At 43.6% G+C, this 26,659-nt stretch overlaps 1 protein-coding gene across 4 annotated transcripts in view; it reads left to right on the top strand.

Moving 5' to 3' along the window:
• The first annotated feature begins 541 nt into the window (after positions 1-541).
• HIPK2 (homeodomain interacting protein kinase 2) overlaps positions 542-26,659 on the top strand; it is a 187,114-nt gene continuing 160,996 nt past the window's right edge. For all 4 annotated transcript variants that reach the window (XM_060107539.1, XM_060107538.1, XM_060107537.1 and 1 more), the window contains exon 1: positions 542-704. In XM_060107539.1, the coding sequence (XP_059963522.1) occupies positions 686-704 (19 nt within the window). In that variant the 5' untranslated portion in view covers positions 542-685. The remainder of the gene's footprint in view (positions 705-26,659) is intronic.

Genomic DNA, 26,659 nt, shown 5'->3' with positions numbered 1-26,659 from the left:
CTGGCTGCTACCCCTGCGGACCGGCTCCCCTTTGCCAATCAGAGCTGAAGCGTGTGCACACCGGGCCGCGCCGAGTCTCCCTGGTCTCGCCGAGCCTCCCTGGCCTCGCCCGCTCCTGCCCTCGGCTCGGCCTTCCCCGCCTCGCATCCGTGCCATCGGCGCTCGATTGCGCGCGGAATCCGCTCTCCGGGCTCGCTCGCTTGCTCGCTCGCTCGCTCGCGCTCGGCCGCCGCTCCCGCCTCCGCCCCCCGCCCCTCCCCCGGCTCCTCCCGCCCCTCCTCCGCCTCCCGTGCAACTTTTGCCGAAGCCCCCACACACAGCCATGCTGAGCTGAGCCCCGGCCGGGGACTGGCCGCGCGCTGCCCGCCCCGGCTCCCGCCCCACCGCGGACCCGCTCGGGGGCCGCGGCCGCTCGGCCCTCGGCCTCGGCCGCTGCGCCCGTCCGCCCGTCCGCCCCGGAGCCCCGCGCAGGGCCCGGGCCGCGGCGGCGGCGGCGGCGGCGGCGCCCGGCCCCCTCCCCCGGCGCCGGCCAAGTGAGGCGGTGATGCGGGCGCTGGCGGCCCCGGCTGCGCGGAGAGCGGAGACACAGGCTCAAGATGGCAGATTCCGACTGAGGCTGGGGGGGCCGAGCTCGCGCGCCGCGTTCCCTTCTCCGTTGCCATGAATCGCGGACACCCCGGCCCCGATGGCCCCCGTGTACGAAGGTAAGCGGCGCCGGCCCGCCGACCCCGCTCGCCCCGCGCCGCCTCGCTGCCGCGGCCCCCGCAGCTTTGTTCTGCCCGCCGCCCCTTGCCGGGCAGCCCCCGGGCCCGCAGCCCCCGGGCGCCCGGCCTCCGCGCCCCACCCCCGGGGCTCGAACCGGCTGCCCGCCCCCTCTACGCCGCCCCCACCCTCGCCCAGCAAACGGCCGGGATCCGGAATCGAACAGATCTTATTTCCAGGGTGGAGAAAGAGGCGCGGGGGGGGGGGGTGTTGGTGGGTGTGAGGGTGGGCTCCTGGCCGAAGAAAAGAAATTAGGAGGGGGCGCCGGGGAAAAGACAGACCCATGACGGTGCTCTTTATTTATTTGGAATAAATAAAGGTGATACGGTGTAGCTTTCCTCCTCCCCCCCTCCCCCAAAGAAAATTACCTTTAAGATGATGTGCTTTCCACTCTCTGTCCTCGCAGCTCCCTTCCCATTTCCCTCCACTCCCACCCCACGCTCCTTTATTCTTCGCGAGTCTCTGATTTTGGGGGGCTGTCGGGTCGGAATGTACGGGGCTAGGTGATGAGAGGGGGTAGAGAGGAAAAGTCCATTTCAGACCCAGGCAGAACAATGCAGTAGGCTAAAATCTCCCCGCATTAGCGTGTGTAAGGGAAAAATGTAGTTTAGGTTTTCAAGTCGGGGAGGCAGCCAAGACGTCTGTTCGTCTCGATCGGTCTGGGTAAACCTGCGTCGTGCACCTTCACCTGGCGTCGGGTCCTTTTTCTGATCTGTCTTTAGGAAGAAAGAAAGGAACGGAAGGCACGAGCGCTCCGTTTTCCCCTGCACTCCCTCTCTCTTTCGTTTCTCTTCAGTCAGTTCTGTCAGCTTCCAGGCAGAAATCAAACTGAAATCAACTAAGTTTTTACACTTCGGTGTGTTTTTTGTGTGCTTGTAGTAGGAGGAATTTTGAAGCAAAGGGTGCCTGATTTTTTTCAGTCATTTTCGTCGTGAAAATGTTTTCTCGTGCAATCACTGAAGTAGCAGCCTTTACATACTTTTAGCGTCAATCTATCCGGCTTTCTTTCGGTTTTGTTCAGATATTCTGTGGATGAAATAGCAAATGAGAGGGGCAAGGGTTTGTGGGGGAACAGAGAGGAGGGGCGAGGAGATTTTAATCCTCTGTAAATCCGGAGAGCTGTCCTGGCGAGTGAGACAGGGAATGCATTAATAGTTTTATCTCTGTTATAAAGGCAGATTTAAAAAAACTTATCTGAAAAGAAAATCTGTTATTAGTTCCAGGGCTCCAAATGAATTAGGTTTCTGGGTGGAATAAAGTTACCAGTCAGGTCCTGGATAACGAGGCTGTAAATAACCTATGGACTGTAAATATTTTTTTTCAGACTCTCTTAGAAACAAAGGGGCCTGTTTAGAAGGCAACAGAGAGATGTTATTCCAGGGGCTTTCCTCTTTGATTCTGAAGAACACAAGGTCCATTTAACCATTCAACAAAACAAAACGAAATTTCTGATCACTCCACCACGCAGAAAAAAGCGAGCCGGTGGCTCTGTGAACACGCTAGGAGGACCCAGTCGGGCGTTCATTGTTTGTCTGTGTCTCTGGGAGGGGGCTACAGTCAATGCTTCCACTGTCTGTGGAGTGTTAAAATGAAACAATTTTCTCTTTATTAAGTACCTCTTTTGAGACTCCCTCTGCTGGACACTCCGGGTGAGCACTGGAGAAAGAACTTGGCATTGAATTCAGAACTATAGTAAAGGGCTGCTTTCCCTTTTCACAAGGGGCTGGGTATGTGGGTTGGGATGTATTTAGTCAACTTTGTGGAAAGCCATCCTGGGAACTGTGCTGTTCTCCTCCTGTCCCTTGCGTTCTAAATCCATATGGAATGTAGGCCATACCCCTGAGGCCAAGACTTGGCACTCCTGTTCTTCCAACAGTGCTCTCCTAGTGCTTGATACCAGATAAAGACCTGTGGGTGTGTAAGATCTTGTGGTGTAAGAATCATCACCAATCTCAAAGGTCTCAGGAGCTCACTTTTAAAATTTGCAAGCCTGCCGTCTGTGTCCCAGGTGACCTGCGTGGTCACCCCGTCCACCCTGGGTTTCCCTCAGTCTTGTCTGTGTGCTCTCTTAATTATTCCTGTGCTTTGTGCCCTTTGATTCTGAGACAGTTTCTGCATACCTTTGTAATTCTTCTCCTAGTCTTCTCACCCCTCCTCAAGCAGTCCCAGCTTCACTCTGCACAAGCTTAGGTCTGGGTCTTTTTGGAAAGAGACTGTTGGTCATGCTCTAAAACAGACAGGTGACCTCTATAATCAGGCATTGTATTGCGGAACCCACATTCCCGTCCTGCTCTGAGTGCCTCTAAGACTCCAGTGACCTCCTTTTTCCCTCCTTGGTGACGTCTGCTTGATTTAGCGAACCTGATTTTTACCGTATCCCCATCAGAGCACATGGACTCCTTGCGTGTATCCTGGAGGAGCAGGGCTTTTCCTGTGGAATTCTCCAAGAAGAGTGATTTCTAATAGTTTTTAAGCTACTGAAAGATTGAACATGGGGTTCTCAGGAGAAGGATAATGACAGGTGAGGCATTTCAGCTGGAATTCAGGGGTGTACTCATTTGTTTAAATGGGATGCAGTTGCCCCAAGCTGGGATTTGGTGTGAAGACCCGAGTGCATTAGTGGAGCATTCTGAGCTGCCAGGTTTTTAGAGAGAAATGCTCTGTTGGAAAGAGGGTATGTTTGATAATACAAATTAATGGGTAGGAAAGTATAATCAGTCTTCTGTGACTTGCTTTTAAGGATAGGTTTATAAATAGCACATTTGTTTTCAATGGCTTGGTACTGATCAAGGTAAACTTCTTTAAAAAGGTTTATTTTCTTTAGAAGGTTAAACATTCGCCTTGCAATTATGTTTACTCCATCAACTTGCTTAGCAAGGCTTTTTCCAATATGTAGTGCAAAGGCCAACCACAAAGGTCTATAGTGCCGTAGGTTCTGAATTAGAGGACCCTAAATCCCACGTTAATTGTGTTCCACTGTCCCTGGGCTGTACCATGTCCACTAGTGTTGGCTTATACAGTCAGAGTTCCCAAAACTGTAGCACTGAAGTCTATCATCAGATGGGCCTGAAGACACCTACCAAGAAGTGGATTCTGAATCATCTTCCATTAAAAGAATTTGATGACACATGTTCAAAAATATCTTTTCCTGTGTTTATGTTTTATATTTTTAAAATGAGGAAGTATAAATATTGTTTTCATTCTTACCACACTTGAGGAGTGAATCAAGGCTCATTAATTTTATCCCTGATCCTGGACAGTGTGGTACGATACTTGAATCAGAGAAACCTGGGGTTTGAATCTAGCTATATGGCTTTGGGGCATGTTACTTAACTTCTCTGAGCTTTTTTTTTTAAAGCCTTGTTCGATTGTGCCGGGGCTCCATTAGAAGCGAGTACAGGTAAAGCGCCTGGCTGTAGTAGGCATTTTCTCAGTGCATGTTAAATCCCTCTAGCTTTTGAGCTGCTTACAGGCATGATGACTCCAGGGAAAGAATAACCCACAAATAGTTTAGAAAACCAATAATAGCAACATTCCAATTATTGATCTCCTGCTATTCCTTTTCCAGTTTGGGCACCAGCAACAATAAACCCCCTATGGCCACAGAAGAAAGAGCCTTTTTTGACCCCCTCTGTGACTTTTCTAGATTCTTTATTCCCACTGAGCTTCTGCTGGTTTCAGGTAGAGGATTTCTCTTCTCTAGTGGCACATTTTATTCCACTTTAAAAATGAGGCAACAAGCCGTTAGAACAGAGTTTCAGGGGCTGCAGCTGTGCCTCTGGGAAACTATCCCAAAGTATGAAAGATAATCTTTGCCCTTAATCAGGATGCATTCGTAACCCAGGCAGCAGGCCAGGAGAGGGAGCGCCCAGAGGTGGCTTCCCTACCAAGGGCTCCTCAGAGGGGAGGCACCCGCCCCACCATGAGCCAGGCTCTGGATCAGTGCACCAAACAGTTTTCCTACAGAAGAAAATTGGGTGCTTTATGCAAGTTGCAGATGCTCATATTCTTCATATTTTATTTTATTTTAATTTATTTATTATTATTATTTTATTTTATTTATTTATTGGCTGCGTTGGGTCTTCGTTGCTGCGCGCGGGCTTTCTCTAGTTGAGGTGAGTGGGGGCTACTCTTCGTTGCTGCACGCTGGCTTCTCATCGTGGTGGCTTCTCTTGTTGTGGAGCACGGGCTCTAGGCGCTCTGGCTTCAGTAGCTGTGGCATGCAGGCTCTAGAGCTCAGGCTCAGTAGTTGTGGCACATGGATTCAGTAGTTGTGGCCCGTGGGTTCAGTAGTTGTGGCTCGTAGGCTCTAGAGCACAGGCTCAGTAGTTATGGCGCACAGGCTTAGTTGCTCCGCAGCATGTGGGATCTTCCCAGACCAGGGCTCGAACCCGTGTCCCCTGCATTGGCAGGCGGATTCTTAACCACTGCGCCACCGGGGAAGTCCCTGTGTTTTATTTTTTATGTTTCTTTATTTCTCTCTTCCTTCCTCCCGTAGAGACCAATCTTAAAGGAACCGCCTTTGAGGTGTATATGGAACAAAGTAGTGACAATCAGGAGGGTATGATACATGAACATTTTTATTGTTCTCTGAACGTGTCATTTGCCAATGCTTTCTGGTGGTCTTACGATGACAATTCAAGCTCTTCGGGTTGCTATCAAAGGCGAGGTTCAGAATAATGCCAGCAGATGTCATATAACCTCTGATGGAGTGTGAACTTGAAAGGCCCAAACTCATAATAGTTCCATTTTGTATGGCAATACCCTATTGGGGGTGGGGGAGGGATTGGAGGTAGAGAAAGAAAATGGAAAACCTGGAATATAGAAAGGTCTTTTTTTTCCTCTAAAAGAAACCAAGATGCCTGAAGTTAATGGCAGTAATTGCGACTTACACCCCACTTAGTTTGTGGCACACGCTCTACCCACATTGACTCGGTTGTCCTCCTAACAGCCACAAAATAGGCACCGTCACGCCCACTTTACAGGCAGGGCATGTCTTTAAAACATCCATTTCACAAACGTTTATGCAGGGTCCCTGTCCTCGAGTTCAGGGTGCATGGGAAGTGAAAGTCAAAACTAAACATGAGCTCACCGGACCGTGGTCTGACTCAAGATGGAATGCCTTTAATGTGTGTGTGTGCGTGCACGCACCCTTGCATCGGTTCTTAATTCTTAGGTGCTCATGTTTCTTGAGTTATAAAGGGAAGACCCCACTTCTCTATTTTCTCTTGAAATATTTTCTGTATTTGGAATCAAAAAAGTATTTCTGAATGTAGAAAATAGCTATTACAAATTTCCTTAGAAATATCCCTGGAAATTACCATCTCTCATTTGCAGAAGAGTCCATCTTCCTCTTTCATTCCTTACATCTTATATCTTTGTAAACATATTACACTTCTGATTTGCACATGCTGCTCAGAGACTTTCTGTTTTTGGCATTTGGCATTACCAGCTCCGTTGCCAATGGACCCATTCATCTTACGTGGCTGTCGGAGAATTAATTCCTGGCTTTGCTGCCTGGCTGAGATCTTTAATTCCAGGTAGTTTTGTGGTACTTATTGGTGGGGATATAGATCGGGTGGTCACTCAGCAGATCCCTCAGGGAAGGAAGTTGTAGAAAAAGAAAACCTAGCTCCACCTGTTGGGAGCGTGGAGCCCAGAGCAGGAAAGGACCTTGGGAGAATTTAGTCTGACAAACAGAATGCAGCTGACATAAGTCATAAAAAAAAAAAAGTTGAACTACTCTCAAAAGAAGAGGAGAGAGTGCACAGAAGAATCTTGACGATTCGGTGTAATATTCGGTGTAATTCATCCAGGTTTAGAAAGGACAGTTCATCAAATTCTTTAGAGGTTCTGAGTCAACGAAAGCCATACCTGTTTTTCCAGGTTCTCTACGAGTAAGTGAGGTGTTCATGAGAGTGGCTACAAGTCAGACTTGCAGCCCGTATTCCTCTGTCTTTGGTCTAGAGCCAATGGAAAAGGCAAAAGATATGATGGGCAAAGCCATTCAACTTGTGATTTTCTGATGGGTAACTTTGCCATTAGAAAGTAAGCTAGTGAAATAGTTGCCAATAAAAAAAAAAAGCAGCAACCTTTTTTTTTTAACATCTTTATTGGAGTATAATTGCTTTACAGTGGTGTGTTAGTTTCTGCTTTATAACAAAGTGAATCACTTATACATATACATATGTCCCCATATCTCTTCCCTCTTGCGTCTCCCTCCCACCCTCCCTATCCCACCCTCTAGGTGGTCACAAAGCACCGAGCTGATCTCCCTGTGCTATGCGGCTGCTTCCCACTAGCTATCTACCTTACATTTGGTAGTGTATATATGTCCATGCCACTCTCTCACTTTGTCACAGCTTACCCTTCCCCCTCCCCGTATCCTCAAGTCCATTCTCTAGTAGGTCTGTGTCTTTATTCCCGTCTTGCCCCTAGGTTCTTCATGACCATTTTTTTTTTTAGATTCCATATATATGTGTTAGCATATGGTATTTGTTTTTCTCTTTCTGACTTACTTCACTCTGTATGACAGACTCTATGTCCATCCAACTCACTACAAATAGTTCAACTTCGTTTCTTTTTATGGCTGAGTAATATTCCATTGTATATATGTGTCACATATTCTTTATCCATTCATCTGTCGATGGACACTTAGGTTGCTTCCACATCCTGGCTATTGTAAATAGAGCTGCAATGAACATTTTGGTACACAACTCTTTTTGAATTATGGTTTTCTCGGGGTATATGCCCAGTAGTGGGATTGCTGGGTCGTATGGTAGTTCTATTTTTAGTTTTTTAAGGAACCTCCATACTGTTCTCCATAGTGGCTATATCAATTTACATTCCCACCAACAGTGCAAGAGTGTTCCCTTTTCTCCACACCCTCTCCAGCATTTATTGTTTGTAGCTTTTTTGATGATGGCCATTCTGACCCGTGTAAGATGATACCTCATTGTAGTTTTGATTTGCATTTCTCTAATGGTTAATGATGTTGAGCATTCTTTCATGTGTTTGTTGGCAATCTGTATATCTTCTCTGGAGAAATGTGTATTTAGGTCTTCTGCCCATTTTTGGACTGGGTTGTTTGTTTTTTTGATATTGAGCTGCATGAGCTGCTTGTAAATTTTGGATATTAATCCTTTGTCAGTTGCTTCATTTGCAAATATTTTCTCCCATTCTGAGGGTTCTCTTTTCGTCTTGTTTATGGTTTCCTTAGCAGCAAACCTGTAAAACTGCAAAATAATTTTGTGGTTTTACAGCCACTTATTTCTAAACATGGCATTTAAGAGATTTGTAGTGTTCTTGAAAGTGGCCTGTTTTAGCAATTCTTGCCTAACTTATTTTGCTCTAGTAGGTTCTGATTAATTAAATGCCACCGTGTTTAAGTAGAATTCAGATTGATTGACTCTTGCATGTGCTAATGCTGTAGACTTTATAAAACCTTCATTGTCACAGAAAGAATACAGTTTAATCTATGAGTGGACAAGGGCATTTCCCCCCAGGTTGTGCTGTCCATCCTCAGTGAAAGATCACTGTAGAACCTGCCATAACATTGGGTTATGACACTTTGGATTCACAGAGTGACAGATTGCATTCTGATGAAATAAGGTTTTTTCCCCCCTATATTTTTACCATTTTCCTCTAGATCAATATTACCCTTTTGATTCAACCTATGGAATGGTTATTCACAATATAAAATGATTTTCCAAGGGCTCATCATAAGAAAAGTGATCCATCATGCCAGTTCTGTATAGAACTTCTAGTTTCATAGCATTAAGGAAGCGAATTTTAATGATATGTGTGTCTGGAATCCTTTTAAAAGTCACATGGTAAGGCAATTTGGAAAACTCTGGTTCATTGCTTGTTATGGAAGTTTGATCCTTTTTCCCCTAATGAAGAATTTACAGAGCTCTGACAAAAAGCAGCGTGTAAGTTCTTAAAATTGTGCAGAAAGGCAGCAAGTTACACCCTCCCGAGTTCTGTGTCACTGCACCTACTCCACCAGCATCCAGGCTGATAGCAGGAGCTTCTGCAGGAAGGTGAATTTCAGGGGGACTCATAATGGGGGCGGGGATTGGGGGGGGCACATGCCCCTGAGGCAGGTGCATTTGAAGTTCCTGCCTGTGAAGCACAGTGTGATCACTGTTATTCATTAAGGACGACCTGCACCATCAGGAAAAGATTAATCAGTATTCATTATGTTCTGTTAACTGAGACGGGGAGTTTCTCTAACGTATTACAGAAATGTTTCCATAAGAAAAGGGTTAAAATAAAGAAACTCTTTCGTTTAATTAGACCATGACTTACTCCCCCGAAAGGATTTAAGGCCTCTTAAAGGGTTAAGTTTACTGGAAGAGGGAAAATTAATTTATATAGATCAATTCTGTGGATCGGCCTATTTCCAAAGACGTTGGATAAGTGAGGTTTTCCTATCCAGAGCGACAACAGAAACAGTCAAAGCTCTTGTGCTGGTGTCACCAGGTGAACAAGCAGAGTGCATAATGGAATTCATTTGCAGGGTCGTTTTTGCTTGGCCGGAGGGGTAAGCACAAAACAGTCCAGCAGCCGATAACGGTCAGCGTTTGGGATCCGTTGTTGAAAGGCTTAAAACGGGTTCTACTTCGAGAGATGTTTTGTGGTGTGGAAAAGGGAACCAATGTAATCAAAACGACACTTGAACAAGGTCATTTTTTTCCTGGCCTGGATGTCATAGCGGGGATGAAGCAGCAGAGGGTGAGCCACGCGGTGCGGGGGTGGGAGGGGGGAGGCGAGCCCGCCGCGGTGATGGCGGTGGGCTGTTGCTGAGGTCACACGAGACGGCGTGGCGGAGCACCTGGCCACGTGCCTGATCCGGGCATTCAGTAAATATTTGCTCCTTTCCAGTTTCCTCCCCACCCCTCACGGCCGTGATCTAGGACCAGGGAAGCTTGCTGGTGTTAGCAGTACCATGATACGTAGAGTCTGCCCGCTATATCCACAGCCTGCACATCCATGGAGTCAACCAACCATAGATTGAACATATTTGGGGGAAAAATCCAGAAAGTTCCAAAAAGCAAAGCTGGAATTTGCCGTGCACCCGTCAACTATCTACGTAGCATTTACATTGTATTAGATATTACAAGTAATCTAGAGATGATTTACAGTAAACAAGCAGATGCGTGTAGGTTATGTGCAAATACTGCACCGTCTTATGTAAAGGACTTGAGCATACTAGGCGTTTGGTATCCACAGCGGTCCTGGAACCAGCACTCCTCAGACACCGAAGGACGACCGATTCTGTTTTTCTCAAGACTCTCTTCTTTTGGTAGGCTCTCTTACGTTCTGCCCTGGGATCACAGTATCTCAGGATCTTACTGGGTCAGTCTTCACACACTCGTATCAACCTTTGACATTTGAGGAAACTGAGGCCCAGAGCACTGAAGAGGCTGCCTCAACATTGCCTTGAGAGTCACTCCGGCCGTGGGCGCAGAAACTCCAGGACAGTGCCCACTGAGTGGGGCTTCACTGGGCCGCACTGCCGGTGGGAGCTCCATGGTGTGCTTCCCACGAGGCTGTCACAGCTGCGAACCTTCTCCCAGACCTGGGGGAGGTCCTGGGCCTGGTCCTCCTGGGTGCCCTGCCGCCCACGGTCCCTCCCCGAGCCCATCCCTGGGGGGCTGTTTCCCACTGTCCCGAGCAAAGTAAGGCCACATGCCCTCAGCTCTGGTTTTTTCTGTTAGGAAGTTGTTCCTTATGTTTCCCTGAGAAAGTTCGCAGCTTGTCACCATGAACTACTTATTAACAACAACAACAAAAAAAATCACAGAAGAGAAATCGGTACAATTGTGATGAGTTTCACAGAACCTCAGAGCACTTTTCAGTCATTAAGTGGCTTTAAAAAAAAAAAAAAAATGCTGGGACTTCCCTGGCAGTCCTGGGGTTAAGACTCCACGCTTTCACTGCAGAGGGACCAGGTTCGATCCCTGGTAGGAAAACTAAGATCCCACAAGCTGCGCTGCACAGCCAAAAATAAAAAGTAATTAATTTTTTAAAAATGCTGATTTCCCAGGGTAGAGCTTTGAGTCATTCTTTCTCTTTGATGTGACCAAAACTTGAACCCCATCCCTGTTGTCAGGCATGCCTTTCTGACCCCACAGAGGATCCTGTTGGGGTCCCTTCCGTCTTGCGCTTCCCACCTCCTTTGGAAGCTCTTCCATCCCAGTGAGTAACCCTTCATAGTATTTGAACACACAGACTTTCACACGAAGGGATGGCTTGACTTGACATTGCTGAATCCCAGGGTGACGGTGCAGGGCAACCTGCAGCCCGCTGATTCCTGGTTTGTATGTCCAACCTACGACCACCTCCACCTCCCCGCGGACCTAGGGGTGCCTCCTGGCCACCTGCTCGGCCCCTGTGTGCACCCCACAGGCCCTGCCAGGGGAAGGCCGGCCTACAAGTGGGTGCGAGGCCTTTTGGACGGGGATTACCAGGGTCCCAGGGATCCGGAACATGGTCTGGAAGAGGACAGGGGCCCAGCTGGTGACCCTGGGGACACCTCTCCCCTTGGGGAGGGGTGTGGCTGGGGTCTTGAAAGTATGGGGCTCAGGGCTGGAGACTCTGTTGCCCTGTTCTCAGGGCAGTGCTGATAAGGGGACTTATTGCTGTACAAACTTGGGCAACAAAGGCACCTCAAAATGTTTCCTGTTGACACAAGTCATGGCTGGTGATTGCTTCACTGGATGTTCTGCTCCCTTCTGTCCCTCCTCAGCCTTGATGTTGTGCTACAGTTGCTCCATAAAGCATGGTTGATGCAAGTGCCCATTTCCCGTTGCTGCCTAAGGAAAGCCCGGGAACCAGTATGTTGTTCCCACAGTGAAACGTGACAGAGAGCCTGGTCAGTCCAGCAGCTCTTCCGTTTTGTCTGTTTCAGCCCTTGACGTTCGCTGCCTCTCCCACTTCTGTCCTCCCTTGACGTCATCTCACCTCCCTGCTTTCACCTGCTTACTATTCCCCACTCACCTACCCACAGTGAGCCCGGCTTCTTACCTGCCTGCTCATCGTTTGACTCTGTGTATCTTGGCTGTGTCTCTGCCTTGTCATACTCGTAGGTCGTCAGGGTCCAAGTGCAGGTACACTGGGGCTCACTTTGGGGAGTATTTGTGCAGGGGGCTGTTTTGGAGAAGCGCTTCTCCAGCTTTGGAAACCGTCAGTCACCAGGAGGGCTTCTTAAAACAAATCGCTGGGCGCCATGCTCAGAGTTTCTCTTTCAGTAGGTCTGGGGTGGGGCTGGAGAATTTGCATTTCTAATTGAGAGCCCCTATTTTAGAGGACTGCATTCAGAATGAGAAATCAGTGTATATTTAAAATCAGATGTAGTTGCTTTGATGAAAACTTTCCTTGGGCATGTGGGAGTCGGAGACCTGGCCAGGGTATTAATTGCTGGTGGCTGAGCCGGCCTCGAGCCTCCAGCCTTTCTGCCTCAGCTCCGGGAGAGCTGAGGCCCCATCTCCTCCAGGGCCCGTCCATGCAGGGGCTACTTTCTCTTGTTCTCTCTCCAGAGCCGGCCAGTCTGTAGTTCATCCAGTTTGGCCTGGGGCCTCAGAGTAGAATGGGCAGTTATCATTCTCACGGTAATAATCTATTATTATTAATCGACATAAAGAGCTCTGTGATTGTCTCCATTTACGGAAGAGGAAATCGAGGCTTAGAGATATTAAAGGACCTGTCCAAAGTCTCCTGAGCCAGGCCCTGAGCCCTCCTGACGCCGGAGCATGCTCTTGTCTTGACCGGCCAGCCGGCCGGCCGTCCAGCTCCTCACGGGGCAGTTGGAGTGGTCGGTGCAACATGCAGCACGGGAGAGCCACAATTAACTCGAGTAGGAAGGATCCGGGATCCTTCCCTGGAGCAGCTTAGCCACGGCGGGGGGCTGGCGGTGCTGGAGCGTTGATGTTGCCAGACACACATCCTCCCACCCCACGCTCACCCCCGCTCTGCTGTCCCATCCACCTCTTCTCCATCCATTAGGGACAAACGAGATGGTGAGTGTAAAGCACTTAGTCCGGGAGCCGGCATGTAGGAGGGTATATAGTAAGGGGCAGCCACGCCATGAACCCATTTGAGCAGCTAAACCAGATATCTGAGAATAATCTGCCTGAGACCTCTAAGAAAAAAAGTTATGAAAAGGTGGTAACAGCTCATACTTATCAAGCCCTTGGTATTGCCAGTTCTGGTCTAAGGTTTCAGTTATATGAATTCATTGAATGCTGTAGTAATGCTGCAGGGTAGGTTCTGCCCAGCTGTGTTACGCTGCGGAGGCCCTGGAAGGTTCGGCCGCTCACAGGCGGCTGAGCTGAGGTTGCCCCCCGGCAGCCTGGATCCAGAGCTCCCACCCCTGCCCACCAGGCTCTAGCTGCAAAGCGGAAAGTCTTCCCAATCCCTTCCTTGATAAGAGAGCGAAACTGGTAAATCCGCTGGTTCCGCTCCCAATGTAAAATGTTCTTTGTTTCAATCAGAATCTGAACAAGTGTTTTAAAATTTGAGAAGCTGATTTCTGTTGGTCTTCTTGAAAGATAAGGTGGCCGGCGTAGAACAGTCAGGTCTGAAAGGTAAGAGCAGAGGAAGGGCCAGCTTTGCCATGTGTTAAACCAAACCATACAGGTTCAGATTCAGCACGAAACTTGACAGATCCATCAGTGGGCAGAGTAGGTGTGCCAGACTTAAGATCCTGTCGTCTGTGAGCATTTAATAGATGATGAAGGAGGTTCCACGAAGCGGTGGGGCAAGGAAACCTGATTTAACAAATGGGAATGGGACCACGTGATAGCAGTTTGAAAAATCGCAACGGGTATTATCACCTCACAACATTATACCAAGATAAATTCTATGTGATTAAAATGTTAAATTCAACAAAAGTCTGCTGAGCACATTAAGTATGCCAGAGACTGTTCTAGGTGCCAGAGGTGCAGCAACGAACAAAACAGATGTACACCCCTGCCCTGAAGCAGCCTGCATTTTAATGGATAAAGGTAAATTTATCAATGGATTAAAAAAATCCGTTTTTTAAGAAAGCTTGAAGGAAACAGAAGTGGATATTTATTAAACCTCTGGAGGGGTTGAAATTTCTAAGCTTAGAATCTGTTGAAGAAATCGCAGAGGAGAATATCGGTAGTTTTATTAGTGTAGCATTCCCCAAACGTAAGGTTGTTTCTGGTTTTTCTACCATGAATCATTTCTCAGTGTCATTCAGTGTACCATTAAGAGCTGTCTGAATTTTAGGATCGGTTCTTCAAAGAAGCATTACTAGGTCAAGGGGTGTGAACATTTATCCAGTTCTAGTCATAGACCACTGGATTAGTTTCCTCCCCTAAGTGTTTTTATATTAAACAAATCAAACCACCTAGGTAAGATTTAAATTCACCTGCTGTTGATTCAGGAAGGCACACAGTTCCTCCTGCTCGGGGGTCAGGTGGGGGGCACATACCACTCCCAAGGGCTTTCAAACACCATCGTCTCTGTATGTCAGTGACTCCCAAAGCTGTGCCTTTACCTAGACTTCTTTTCTGAGCTCCAAAGTCATAAAGCCAACAATCTACACGACATCTCTATTTGGATGTCTCACAAGCATCTCAAACTTAACATGTACAAAGAAAAAAAATCTTGGTCAACCACCTGAAATATGTGCTTCTCCCAGAAACCTTTATTTCCATAAATGGCATCTCCTTCCACCCAGTCGTTCACATCAGAAACCTGAGTGTCATCCTCGACTTCGTTTCATTTCATATTTAATCCATCACCGAATTTTATTGATTTTTGCTTCCCAAATATAGCCATTCTTGTTTTTCGCTATAGTTATGTTCTATAAAGTCACCGCAGAGGCTGGATTAGGGGATGATGGACCACCACTCCTAGGATTAGCTTCCTGCGAGCCTCTGCTCATATTTTCACCAACTGATCAGTACATAACCTTGTTTTATGTGTGTTTTTGTTTAAAGACACCTTATTTAATATATATCGTTGATTGATTAGCATTGAATCACAGCCCACAGCACTGTAACTCATGCCCGAATGAAGCTTACCTAACATGCATTTTTCTATGAGACACGTCACAGCTTCCTTGCACTTAGGAACACTAGACAGCCCTTCATCACTATGCTTGGGGGTCATTTAAAAATCCCCAGCAAAAAAGTACCAAAAAATGTGAAAAACGTGGTACTAAATAGACCACGGAAAGTAGGCTTGCTTATAGTATAAGAGCTGAAGCAAGAAGGCAGAGCCTGACCTCTTTTGACCTCAACTGGGAACACAGGCATCAAGCATCGTGCAGCCCAGGTTTTTCCTGGCAGCGTGCGCGTGCCCAGGGATAACTGTGAAAGCACCTGCTGAGGATTGGTTTTGAAGTTACAAATAAATTTTAGCAAGGTGGTGAATTCGCAGATACGGAATCCACAGATAAATACAATCTGCCTTGTATGGTGAACCTGTTTCTCTCTCCACTGCCATCCGCTAGTCCATCGGTCAGCAGGCGTTCTGTAAAGGGCCACATAGTAGATCTATTTTAGGCTTTGCAGGCCAAATGGTCTCTGTCACAGCTACTCAGTTCTACTGTGGTAGTGAAGGCAGCTGTAGACCAGACGTAAATGAGTAGGTGGGGCTGTGTTCCAGTAAAGCTTTACTTACACAAACAGGCTTTGGGCTGAATTCAGCCTTCAGGCTATAGTTTGGACCCTTGCAGCCTAGTCTAACCCACCTCTGTATATCGTCTGCACTACCTGCCTGAGCTGTCCCCACCCCGCCCCCCATCCATTCTTGAGCCTCCAGCCGGTTTCCATGTGGATTTTAAGTGTAACAGATCTGATCACTCTCCTACTTCAGATGGCCAACCGCTTCCCATCACACTTCTAGTAAAATCCCAAATCCTGAGTAACACGGCGACAGCACGGCCCCTGCTGATTTCTGCAATCTCACTTTAGGTCAGTCTTCCCCTTTGTCCCCTTCGTGACTGTCCCTTGCTGCTTCCTGCTTCAGCACCTTTGCACACAGTCTCCCTGCTTGGAATGCTCGTCTGCCCTCTGCCTGGCCAGCACCTGCTCACTCTGCAGTCACAACTGAAATGTCACTTCCTCCTGTAAATTAGATGCCCCTGTTCTGATCGCAGGGCACGCCGCTCTTTTCTCTCGTGACACTTCGGGTGTTCAGGTGTCTGTGTGTTCGGGTGTATTTGTTTTCCACCTGCCTGCCCCATTGGACTGCAGGCTTCGGGAAGATGGGCCGAGTCTGTCATTTCTGTCTTCTCTGCTCGTGTCACCTTCACATGCATTGTAGACACTTTCCAAGACTTGTTAACTCAGCACATGATTGTACAGCACACTTTTGTTCGTACAGATCTTTGTATGATGCTGCAATATAGAAACCTGCAAAAGTCACCCTTTTAGAGCCTCTAGTATATCTTCTCAGTTTGAGAGTGATGATTAAAGAGAAAAGAAATCCTGATAAGTGAGTTTCTAAATGGGTGTGAATGTGTCTTTATTGTCAGAGGGTGATTCTCCATCAGGTACACCTAGTCCAGGGCTTTCTCCCTGGGACTTGAGTGCTGTGTTCAGTCCTGCTGGTCTCCCTTTTCTCCTAAAGAGTTTTTTGAACTTTGCTGGTAACGTTTTTCACACAGGGAAGTGGAGGTGAAGCGTGCTTGAGGAGCCATTTAGGTACCCCTTTTAAAAACTGACTTTCGTTTCTTATCTTAAACCATCACCTCATCCCTCTGAGACCTTAACTGGTATTAGTTTTTTCCTACAGCATTGCCATCATCTGAGGAAGAAAATCTTTGATTTGTCAGAGAATCATCCAAGTAACAAAGCTGCAAATTGAAGAACATCCCAAGAATCCTGTGTGCTCTCAGTGGACAGACCACTTAGCATATTTTAGGAAGATCATGCATCATTTCTTAGATGGTCTTTTGTAGATTAGCAGTGATGAAATATAAAGACTTATTTAACTACTTTTATTTTTTCAAGAGATGTATTATAGAAACACCACTTGTGCATTACAAAAATTAGAAGATAAAGGCAAGCAAAACATACACACACCCTTTCTCTTTCCTTTCTCCAGAGATTACCACTGTTATCCTTGTAGGTCTTTTTCTGTGCATATATATGTACGCATACTTTTTTCTTTAACACCAAAATGATGTAGTACTGTTTTGTAATCTGATTTTTTCAATGAACAATTTACAGCCTTTATTTCAGTAAACTTTATTTCCTTTAGTTCCTTGTCCATATTCAGATTTCCAATATTGGCCTTCAAATGTCCTTTGAAGCCAGTTTGTTGAAATCAATATCTAATCACAGACCACGCACTGCATCTGGTTGTAACTTTCTTTTCATCTCCCAACCTGGCAGTCTCTCTCTAAAGAAATAGGCCAGTTGCCCATAGAAGCTATCACCTTCTAGATGTGTGGGGCTGCTTCCTTAGGGTGGTGCCGAGCTTGATTCTTCATCTCCTTTATTTCCTGTGTCTTAGGGGCTCAATGAATTCAGGTTCATCATTTTGGGCTAGAACACCCTAGAGTTGATTGTGGGTGCTTGCTTCACCTTCCAGGGACCCACTGTTAGTGAAGCTCAGATTGACCCCTGGATGAGGGTTATGGCAGCCTGAACCCTTCCCTGTCCAGTTCCATTTTCCCCCTTGAGACCAAAAAGTGATCTGTGAGGTATAACTTTGGCATACAGACCATTTACCGAATGGTTTTAGCACCAAATGATAATTCTTACCTGAACTCATACATTTCATTAGGTTTTGTAAAATGATGTTTTCCTAATTCTTTCCTAATTCTTATATAAAGTAGAGTTTTTCCTCTTCAACTGGGGCCAACTGGTTACCCCGAAATAATAGTTCTCACTGGAAAAGCAGGATCTTTGCTAACACTCACCCTTTAATGATTAATTTTCAAATTAAGGAGTTGCATAGTAGCCATTTCAAATAGTGAGAAATGAGTTTTTTCTGCCTTTTCTTTTTTATCATTAAGTAGTCGTGGATTTTTATTGATTTGGTATGTTTTGATCATTAATCTTTTTGTTACAACTTTAGGCAGTGAGGCCCCCTCAGCTAGCTCCTGTGACCTCTTGACAGGACCTCACAATCGTGAAAAGCTTTCTTGCTAAATGGTACAGAGGCCCCAGGCTCATCTTGGACTTTGTAGTGGTATTGGACAATGGTGTTAGGGACCACGATCTGGGCATTAGAGGTGGTTATTACTACAGAGGTGACTTTTTTCTAGAGAGTTTCAGTGGACAGACCTAGAAAGTACATGTTGTTAAAAACGAAGAGTTCAGACACATGTTTAGTTTTAATTACCCTGAGCATTCGCTTACTTCCCTCAATTTTATCATCATAACTCCTTTCTTTTCTATAAAAAAATCTTTATTTCTTCTATAACCTATAAATATAAGAATAAAGTTTCAAAACACCAACATTTATATTATTACAAATGCTGAAACTACAAAAGAAACTTTAACACATCTTTGTAATTTTGTCTTCTCTTTAGCATGCATGCAACTAAGGATATACAGTTGACCCTTGAACAGTGCAGGGGTTAGGGGTACCAGCCTACACCCCCTGCACAGTCACAAATTCACATACAGCTTTTGACTTCCCCAGAGCTTAACTACTAATAGCCTGCTGTTGACTGGAAGCCTTACCAACAATATAAACGTTGACTAACACACATTTTGTATGTTACATGTATATCTGCATATATCTTATGCATTCATGACGTACCTAACTTTTTCTTGATTTTTTTTTGTGGATATTTCTAGGGCTACACAGTTCATCTGCAGGTTTTTTCAAATTATTGCAAATCTCTAAAAAAAAAAAATTCCAGTATTTTTACTGAAAAAACTCACATAGGTCAAACCTGTGTTGTTCAAGGGTCAACTGTATAATTAAAAGCTGCGTTCTAGGGCCTCCCTGGTGGCGCAGTGGTTGAGAGTCCGCCTGCCGATGCAGGGGACACGGGTTCGTGCCCCGGTCTGGGAGGATCCCACATGCCGCGGAGCGGCTGGGCCCGTGAGCCATGGCCGCTGGGCCTGTGCGTCCGGAGCCTGTGCTCCGCAACGGGAGAGGCCACAACAGTGAGAGGCCCGCATACCGCAAAAAGAAAAAAAAAAAAAAAAAAAAAAAAAGCTGCGTTCTAAAATTTCTAAAAATAAATTCTTCTTCAGTGTGACTGTGTCACCAGTTTGACGTATGGTTAGGTTCATATCTTTCAGTTTCTTTTCAGTTTAAGAAATTTTTTAATTTAGCTTTTTTTGAGAGAGGTGATGCGTTTATATGACCGCAACGTCAAAACTACACCAATGTTAAACGTAGATGACAGGTATATAGGAATTTGTTAAGTTATTCTTTCTACGTTTCTTTTTTGTTTGAAAGTTAAAATAATTAACCTTAAACCATACAGGGACTTACCTGGTGGCGCAGTCGTTAAGAATCCACCTGCCAATGCAGGGGACATGGGTTTGAGCCCTGGTCCAGGAAGATCCCACATGCCATGGAGCAACTAAGCTCATGCGCCACAACTACTGAACCTGCTCTCTAGAGTCCACGAGCTACAACTAGTGAGCCCGTGGGTCGCAACTACTGAAGCCCGTGTGCCTAGAGCCCATGCTCTGCAACAAGAGAAGCCACCACAATGAGAAGCCTGCGCACCGCAACGAAGAGTAACCCGCTCACCACAACTAGAGAAAGCCCACGGCCGCAGCTAGAGAAAGCCCATGGCCACAACTAGAGAAAGCCCACGTGCAGCAATGAAGACCGAACACAGCCAAAAAGAAATTAATTAATTAATTTTTTAAAATTTATAAATTTAAACCATATAGAAAGATATACACAATAAAGTCTTTACTTTGTTCCCTCATAGATAGCCATTTTTATTAGTGTCTTGACCCTCTTTGAGTCTTTCATTTTGCATATTCAAATTGTGTGTGTGTGTGTGTGTGTGTGTGTGTACACTCTTACTCATTTATACAAAAGGTAACATACAATATATATTGTTCTACATCTTAACTTTTTCTCTTAACAATGTATTCTGGAGCTCTCTCTATAGTAGTACATAGAGATTATCCTCAGGCTTTTTTACAGCCACAGAGTACCTATTTTGTTGACATACCACGTTTATGGAACATTAACATAATCTTGGATTGTATCCAATCCTCTGCTATTTACAAACCATCTGTAGCATGTCACCTTATAAACTTGTCATTTCATACTCATGCAGGTGCATCTGTAGGATAGAATCCTGTAAGTGGGATTGTATGGTCAAAGGATAAATACATCTGTAACTTTTAAAAGGTATTGACAAATTCCTCCAGTTAGGATTTGTACCATGTTTCACTAAAACAAGCATTCTACGAATGTGCCTGTTTCCCTAGAGCAGAGCCCATAGAATCTGTTGGGAAACTTTTGTATTTTTGCTGGTAGGTGAGAAATGGTATTTCAATGTAGTTTTCATTTATATTTCTTTTATTATAAGTGAGGTTGAGCATCTTTTCATTTGTTTAAATGTCATTTGATATTTATTTTATGCAAACTGTGTTTTGAACTTTATACGTTTTCCTACTATATTGGTCTTTTTCTTCTTTATTTCTAAGGGCTCTTTATATATTTTTTGTGATATAAGTTGCAAATATTTTTTCCCAGTTGGTCATATATGTTTTTTGTATGTGTGTATTTATTTATTTATCTTGAATTTTTGAATTTTATTTTATTTTTTTTATACAGCAGGTTCTTACTAGTCATCAGTTTTATACACATCAGTGTATACATGTCAATCCCAATCGTCCAATTCATCACACCCCCACCCCCAGCCCCCCACCGCTTTCCCCCCGTGGTGTCCATACGTTTGTTCTCTACATTTGTGTCTCAATTTCTGCCCTGCAAACCAGTTCATCTGTACCATTTTTCTAGGTTCCACATATATGCGTTAGTATATGATATTTGTTTTTCTCTTTCTGACTTACTTCACTCTGTATGATAGTCTCTAGATCCATCCACGTCTCAACAAATTACCCAATTTCGTTCCTTTTTATGGTTGAGTAATATTCCATTGTATATATATATTCTACATCTTCTTTATCCATTCATCTGTCAGTGGGCATTTAGGTTGCTTCCATGACCTGGCTGTTGTAAATAGTGCTGCAATGAACATTGTGGTGCATGTGTCTTTTTGAATTATGTTTTTCTCTGGGTATATGCCCAGTAGTGGGATTGCTGGATCATATGGTAATTCTATTTTTAGTTTTCGAAGGAACCTCCTTACTGTTCTCCATAGTGGCTGTATCAGTTTACATTCCCACCAACAGTGCAAGAGGGTTCCCTTTTCTCCACACCCTCTCCAGCATTTGTTGTTTGTAGATTTTCTGATGATGCCCATTCTAACTGGTGTGAGGTGATACCTCATTGTAGTTTTGATTTGCATTTCTCTAATAATTAGTGATGTTGAGTAGCTTTTCATGTGCTTCTTGGCCATCTGTATGTCTTCTTTGGAGAAATGTCTGTTTAGGTCTTCTGCCCATTTTTGGATTGGGTTGTTTGTTTTTTTAATATTGAGCTGCAAGAGTTGTTTATATATTTTGGAGATTAATCCTTTGTCTGTTGATTCGATTGCAGATACCTTCTCCCATTCTGAGGGTAGTCTTTTTGTCTTGTTTATGGTTTCCTTTGCTGTGCAAAAGCTTTGAAGTTTCATTAGGTTCCATTTGTTTATTTTTGTTTTTATTTCCATTACTCTAGGAGGTGGATCAAAAAAGATCTTGCTGTGATTTATGTCAAAGAGTGTTCTTCCTATGTTTTCCTCTAAGAGTTTTATAGTGTCTAGTCTTACATTTAGGTCTCAAATCCATTTTGAGTTTATTTTTGTGTATGGTGTTAGGGAGTGTTCTAACTTCATTCTTTTACATGTACCTGTCCAGTTTTCCCAGCACCACTTATTGAAGAGACTGTCTTTTATCCATTTTATATCCTTGTCTCTTTGTCATAGATTAGTTGACCATAGGTGCATGGTCCATAGGTGCTCTGGGCTTTCTATCTTGTTCCATTGATCTATGTTTCTGTTTTTGTGCCAGTACCATATTGTCTTGATTACTGTAGCTTTGTAGTATAGTCCGAAGTCAGGGAGTCTGGTTCCTCCAGCTCCATTTTTTTTCCCTCAAGACTGCTTTGGCTACTTGGGGTCTTTTGTGTCTCCATACAGATTTCAAGATTTTTTGTTCTAGTTCCATGAAAAGATGCCATTGGTACTTTGATAGGGATTGCAATGAATCTGTAGATTGCTTTGGGTAGTATAGTCATTTTCACAATATTGATTCTTCCAATCCAAGAACATGGTATATCTCTCCATCTGTTTGTATCATCTTTAATTTCTTTCATCGGTGTCTTATAGTTTTCTGCATACAGGTCTTTTGTCTCCCTAGGTAGGTTTATTCCAAGGTATTTTATTCTTTTTGTTGCAATAGTAAATGGTAGTGTTTCTTTAATTTCTCTTTCAGATTTTTTTATTTTTTTTGCGGTACGCAGGCCTCCCACTGTTGTGGCCTCTCCCATTGTGGAGCACAGGCTCCGGACGCGCAGGCTCAGCGGCCATGGCTCACGGGCCCAGCTGCTTCGGGGCACGAACCCGTGCCCCCTGCATCGGCAGGCGGACTCTCAACCACTGCGCCACCAGGGAAGCCCCCATCTCTTTCAGATTTTTCGTCGTTAGTGTATAGGAATGCAAGAGGTTGCTGTGCATTAATTTTGTATCCTGCAACTTTACCAGATTAATTGACTAGCTCTAGTAGTTTTCTAGTGGTATCTTTAAGATTCTCTATGTATAGTATCATGTCATCTGCAAACAGTGACAGTTTTACTTCTTCTTTTCCAATTTGTATTCCTTTTATTTCTTTTTCTTCTCTGATTGCCGTGGCTAGAACTTCCAAAGCCATGTGGAATAACAGTGGTGAGAGTGGACATCCTTGTATTGTTCCTGGTATTAGAGGAAATGCTTTCAGTTTTTCACCATTGAGAATGATGTTTGCTGTGGGTTTGTTGTATATGGCCTTTATTATGTTGAGATAGCTTCTCTCTATGCCCACTCTCTGGAGAGTTTTTATCATAAGTGAGTGTTGAATTTTGTCAGAAGCTTTTTCTGCATCTATTGAGATGATCATATGGTTTTCATTCTTCAATTTGTTAGTACGGTGTATCACATTGATTGATTTGTGTATATTGAAGAATCCTTGCATCCTTAGGATAAATCCCACTTTATCATGGTGTATGATCCTTTTAATGTGTTGTTGGATTCTGTTACTAGTATTTTGTTGAGGATTTTTGTGTCTATATTCATCGGTGATATTGGTCTGTAATTTTCTTTTTTTGTAGTATCTTTGTCTGGTTTTGGTATCAGGGTGATGGTGGCCTCACAGAATGAGTTTGGGAGTGTTCCTTCCTCCGCAATCTTTTGGAAAAGTTTGAGAGGGTTGGGTGTTAGCTCTTCTCTAAACGTTTGATAGAATTCACCTGTGAAGCCATCTGGTCCTGGACTTTTGTTTGTTGGAAGATTTTTAATCATAGTTTCAATTTCATTACTTGTGATTGGTCTGTTCATATTTTCTATTTCTTCCTGGCTCAGTCTTGGAAGGTTCTACCTTTCTAAGAATTTGTCCATTTCTTCCAGGTTGTCCATTTTATTGGCATAGAGTTGCTTGTAGTAGTCTCTTAGGATGCTTTGTATTTCTGCGGTGTCTGTTGTAACTTCTCCTTTTTCATTTCTAATTTTATTGATTTGAGTCCTCTCCCTCTTTTTCTTGATGAGTCTGCCAAATGGTTTATCAGTTTTGTTTATCTTCTCAAAGAACCAGCTTTTAGTTTTTACTGATCTTTGCTATTGTTTTCTTTGTTTCTGTTTCATTTATTTCTGCTCTGATCTTTATGATTTCTTTCTTTCTCCTAACTTTGGGTTTTGTTTGTTCTTCTTTCTCTAGTTCCTTTAAGTGTAAGTTTAGATTGTTTATTTGAGATTTTTCTTGTTTCTTGAGGTAGGCTTGTATAGCTATAAACTTCCCTCTTAGAACTGCTTTTGCTGCATCCCATAGGTTTTGGATCATCGTGTTTTCATTGTCATTTGTCTCTAGATATTTTTTGAGTTCCTCTTCGATTTCTTCAGTGACTTCTTGGTTATTTAGTAACGTATTGTTTAGCCTCCATGTGTTTGTGTTTTTTACGTTTTTTCCCCTGTGATTCATTTCTAATCTCATAGCATTGTGGTCAGAAAAGATGGTTGATATGATTTCAGTTTTCTTAAATTTACTGAGGCTTGATTTGTGACCCAAGATGTGATCTATCCTGGAGAATGTTCCATGTGCACTTGAGAAGAAAGTGTAATCTTCTGTTTTTGGATGGAATGTCCTATAAATATCAGTTAAATCTATCTGGTCTATTGTGTCATTTAAAACTTCTGTTTCCTTATTTATTTTCATTTTGGATGATCTGTCCCTTGGTGTAAGGGAGGTGTTAAAGTCTCCCACTATTATTGTGTTACTGTCGATTTCCTCTTTTATAGCTATTAGCAGTTGCCTTATGTATTGAGATGCTCCTAGGTTGGGTGCATATATATTTATAATTGTTATATCTTCTTCTTGGATTGATCCCTTGATCATTATGTAGTGTCCTTCCTTGTCTCTTGTAACATTCTTTATTTTAAAGTCTATTTTATCTGATATGAGTATTGCTACTCCAGCTTTCTTTCGATTTCCATTTGCATGGAATATCTTTTTTCCATCCCCTCATTTTCAGTCTGTATGTGTCCCTAGGTCTGAAGTGGGTCTCTTGTAGACAGCATATAGATGGGTCTTGTTTTTGTATCCATTCAGCAAGCCTGTGTCTTTTGGTTGGAGCATTTAATCCATTCACGTTTAAGGTAATTATCGATATGTATGTTCCTATGACCATTTTCTTAATTGTTTTGGGTTTGTTTTTGTAGGTCTTTTTCTTCTCTTGTGTTTCCCACTTAGAGAAGTTCCTTTAACGTTTGTTGTAGAGCTGGTTTGGTGGTGCTGAATTCTCTTAGCTTTTGCTTGTCTGTAAAGCTTTTGATTTCTCCATCGAATCTGAATGAAATCCTTGCTGGGTAGAGTAATCTTGGTTGTAGGTTCTTCCCTTTCATCACTTTAAGTATATCATGCCACTCCCTTCTGGCTTGTAGAGTTTCTGCTGAGAAATCAGCTGTTAACCTTATGGGAGTTCCCTTGTATGTTATTTGTCATTTTTCCCTTGCAGCTTTCAATAATTTTTCTTTGTCTTTAATTTTTGCCAGTTTGATTACTATGTGTCTCAGCGTGTTTCTCCTTGGATTTATCCTGTATGGGACTCTCTGTACTTCCTGGACTTGGGTGGCTGTTTCCTTTCCCATGTTAGGGAAGTTTTCGACTATAATCTCTTCAAGTATTTTCTCTGGTCCTTTCTCTCTCTCTTCTCCTTCTGGGACCCCTATAATGAGAATGTTGTTGTGTTTAATGTTGTCCCAGAGGTCTCTTAGGCTGTCTTCATTTCTTTTCATTCTTTTTTCTTTAGTCTGTTATGCAGCAGTGAATTCCACCATTTTGTCTTCCAGGTCACTTATCCGTTCTTCTGCCTCAGTTATTCTGCTATTGATTCCTTCTAGTGTATTTTTCATTTCAATTATTGTATTGTTCATCTCTGTTTGTTTGTTCTTTAATTCTTCTAGGTCTTTGTTAAACATTTCTTGCACATTCTCGATCTTTGCCTCTATTCTTTTTCCAAGGTCCTGGATCATCTTCACTATTATTCTGAATTCTTTTTCTGGAAGGTTGCCTATCTCCACTTCATTTAGTTGTTGTTTTTCTCGGGTTTTGTCTTGTTCCTTCATCTGGTACATAGCCCTCTGCCTTTTCATCTTGTCTTTCTGTGAATGTGGTTTTTGTTCCACAGGGTGCAGGATTTTAGTTCTTCTTGCTTGGTCATATATGTTTTGATTCACTGATGGTGGTGTCTTTTGCCCTTCAAAAGTCTTTTTAATTTTATGTAATCACTTTTACCTTTTTGTTTATGGCTTCTGTATTTTGAGTCAGAGTTAGAAAGACATTTCCTATTTCAGGTTTTAAGTTCCCTCTGGTACTTCTGTAATTTTATTTTTCCACTTACATCTTGGTTCATTTGGTGTTTATACTAGGGTATGTTCTGAGATTTTGGTGCCAACTTTATATTTTTCCAATATTCAGTTGTCCAAACACCATTTATTAAAAAGTTTATATTTTTTCCACAGTATCATGATGTCTACTTTATCATATATTAAATTCCTGTAGGCCCAGGGGTCTATTTCCAGATTCTGTATTTTTCCACTGGTCGATCTGTTGTTAATTATTGAGGTTTATATTGTCTTTTAATATCTGAAAGGACTAGTTCTCCCTCATTGCTATTTCTTTTCAGAGTTTTCCTGGCTATTCCCCCTGTTTGTTTTTCCATATGAACTTTGGAATCAGCATGTCTTGTTTTCAGAAGAAATCTGTTGGTATTTCCATTGGGATCACATTAAATTTATAAATTGCTTGGGGTATTAACATCTTTATAAGGTGTTGAGTCTTATCTAAGATCATGTTTTCCTTCCATGTGTTCTTTTTTTGGTGTGTACTTTAGTAATGTTTAAAGTTTACTGTATATAGTTTATATATATCTTAAGTTTATGCTTATAGTTTTTCATTGTCTTCTAATTGGTTGTTGTTTGCATGTATGAAGATTGTTGATTTTCATATATATTTTTAGCAGCCTTATTGAGCTGTAATTCACCATTTAAAGGGTACAGTTCAGTGGTTTTTAGGATATACACAGCATTGTGCAGTCATCACCCCTATCTAATTTTATAACATTT

Source organism: Mesoplodon densirostris, chromosome 9 (assembly GCF_025265405.1).
Source record: "Mesoplodon densirostris isolate mMesDen1 chromosome 9, mMesDen1 primary haplotype, whole genome shotgun sequence".
Lineage (NCBI taxonomy): Eukaryota > Metazoa > Chordata > Mammalia > Artiodactyla > Ziphiidae > Mesoplodon > Mesoplodon densirostris.
Note: the sequence above shows the minus strand (reverse complement) of the source record. Positions and strands in the feature narration are given on the sequence as shown.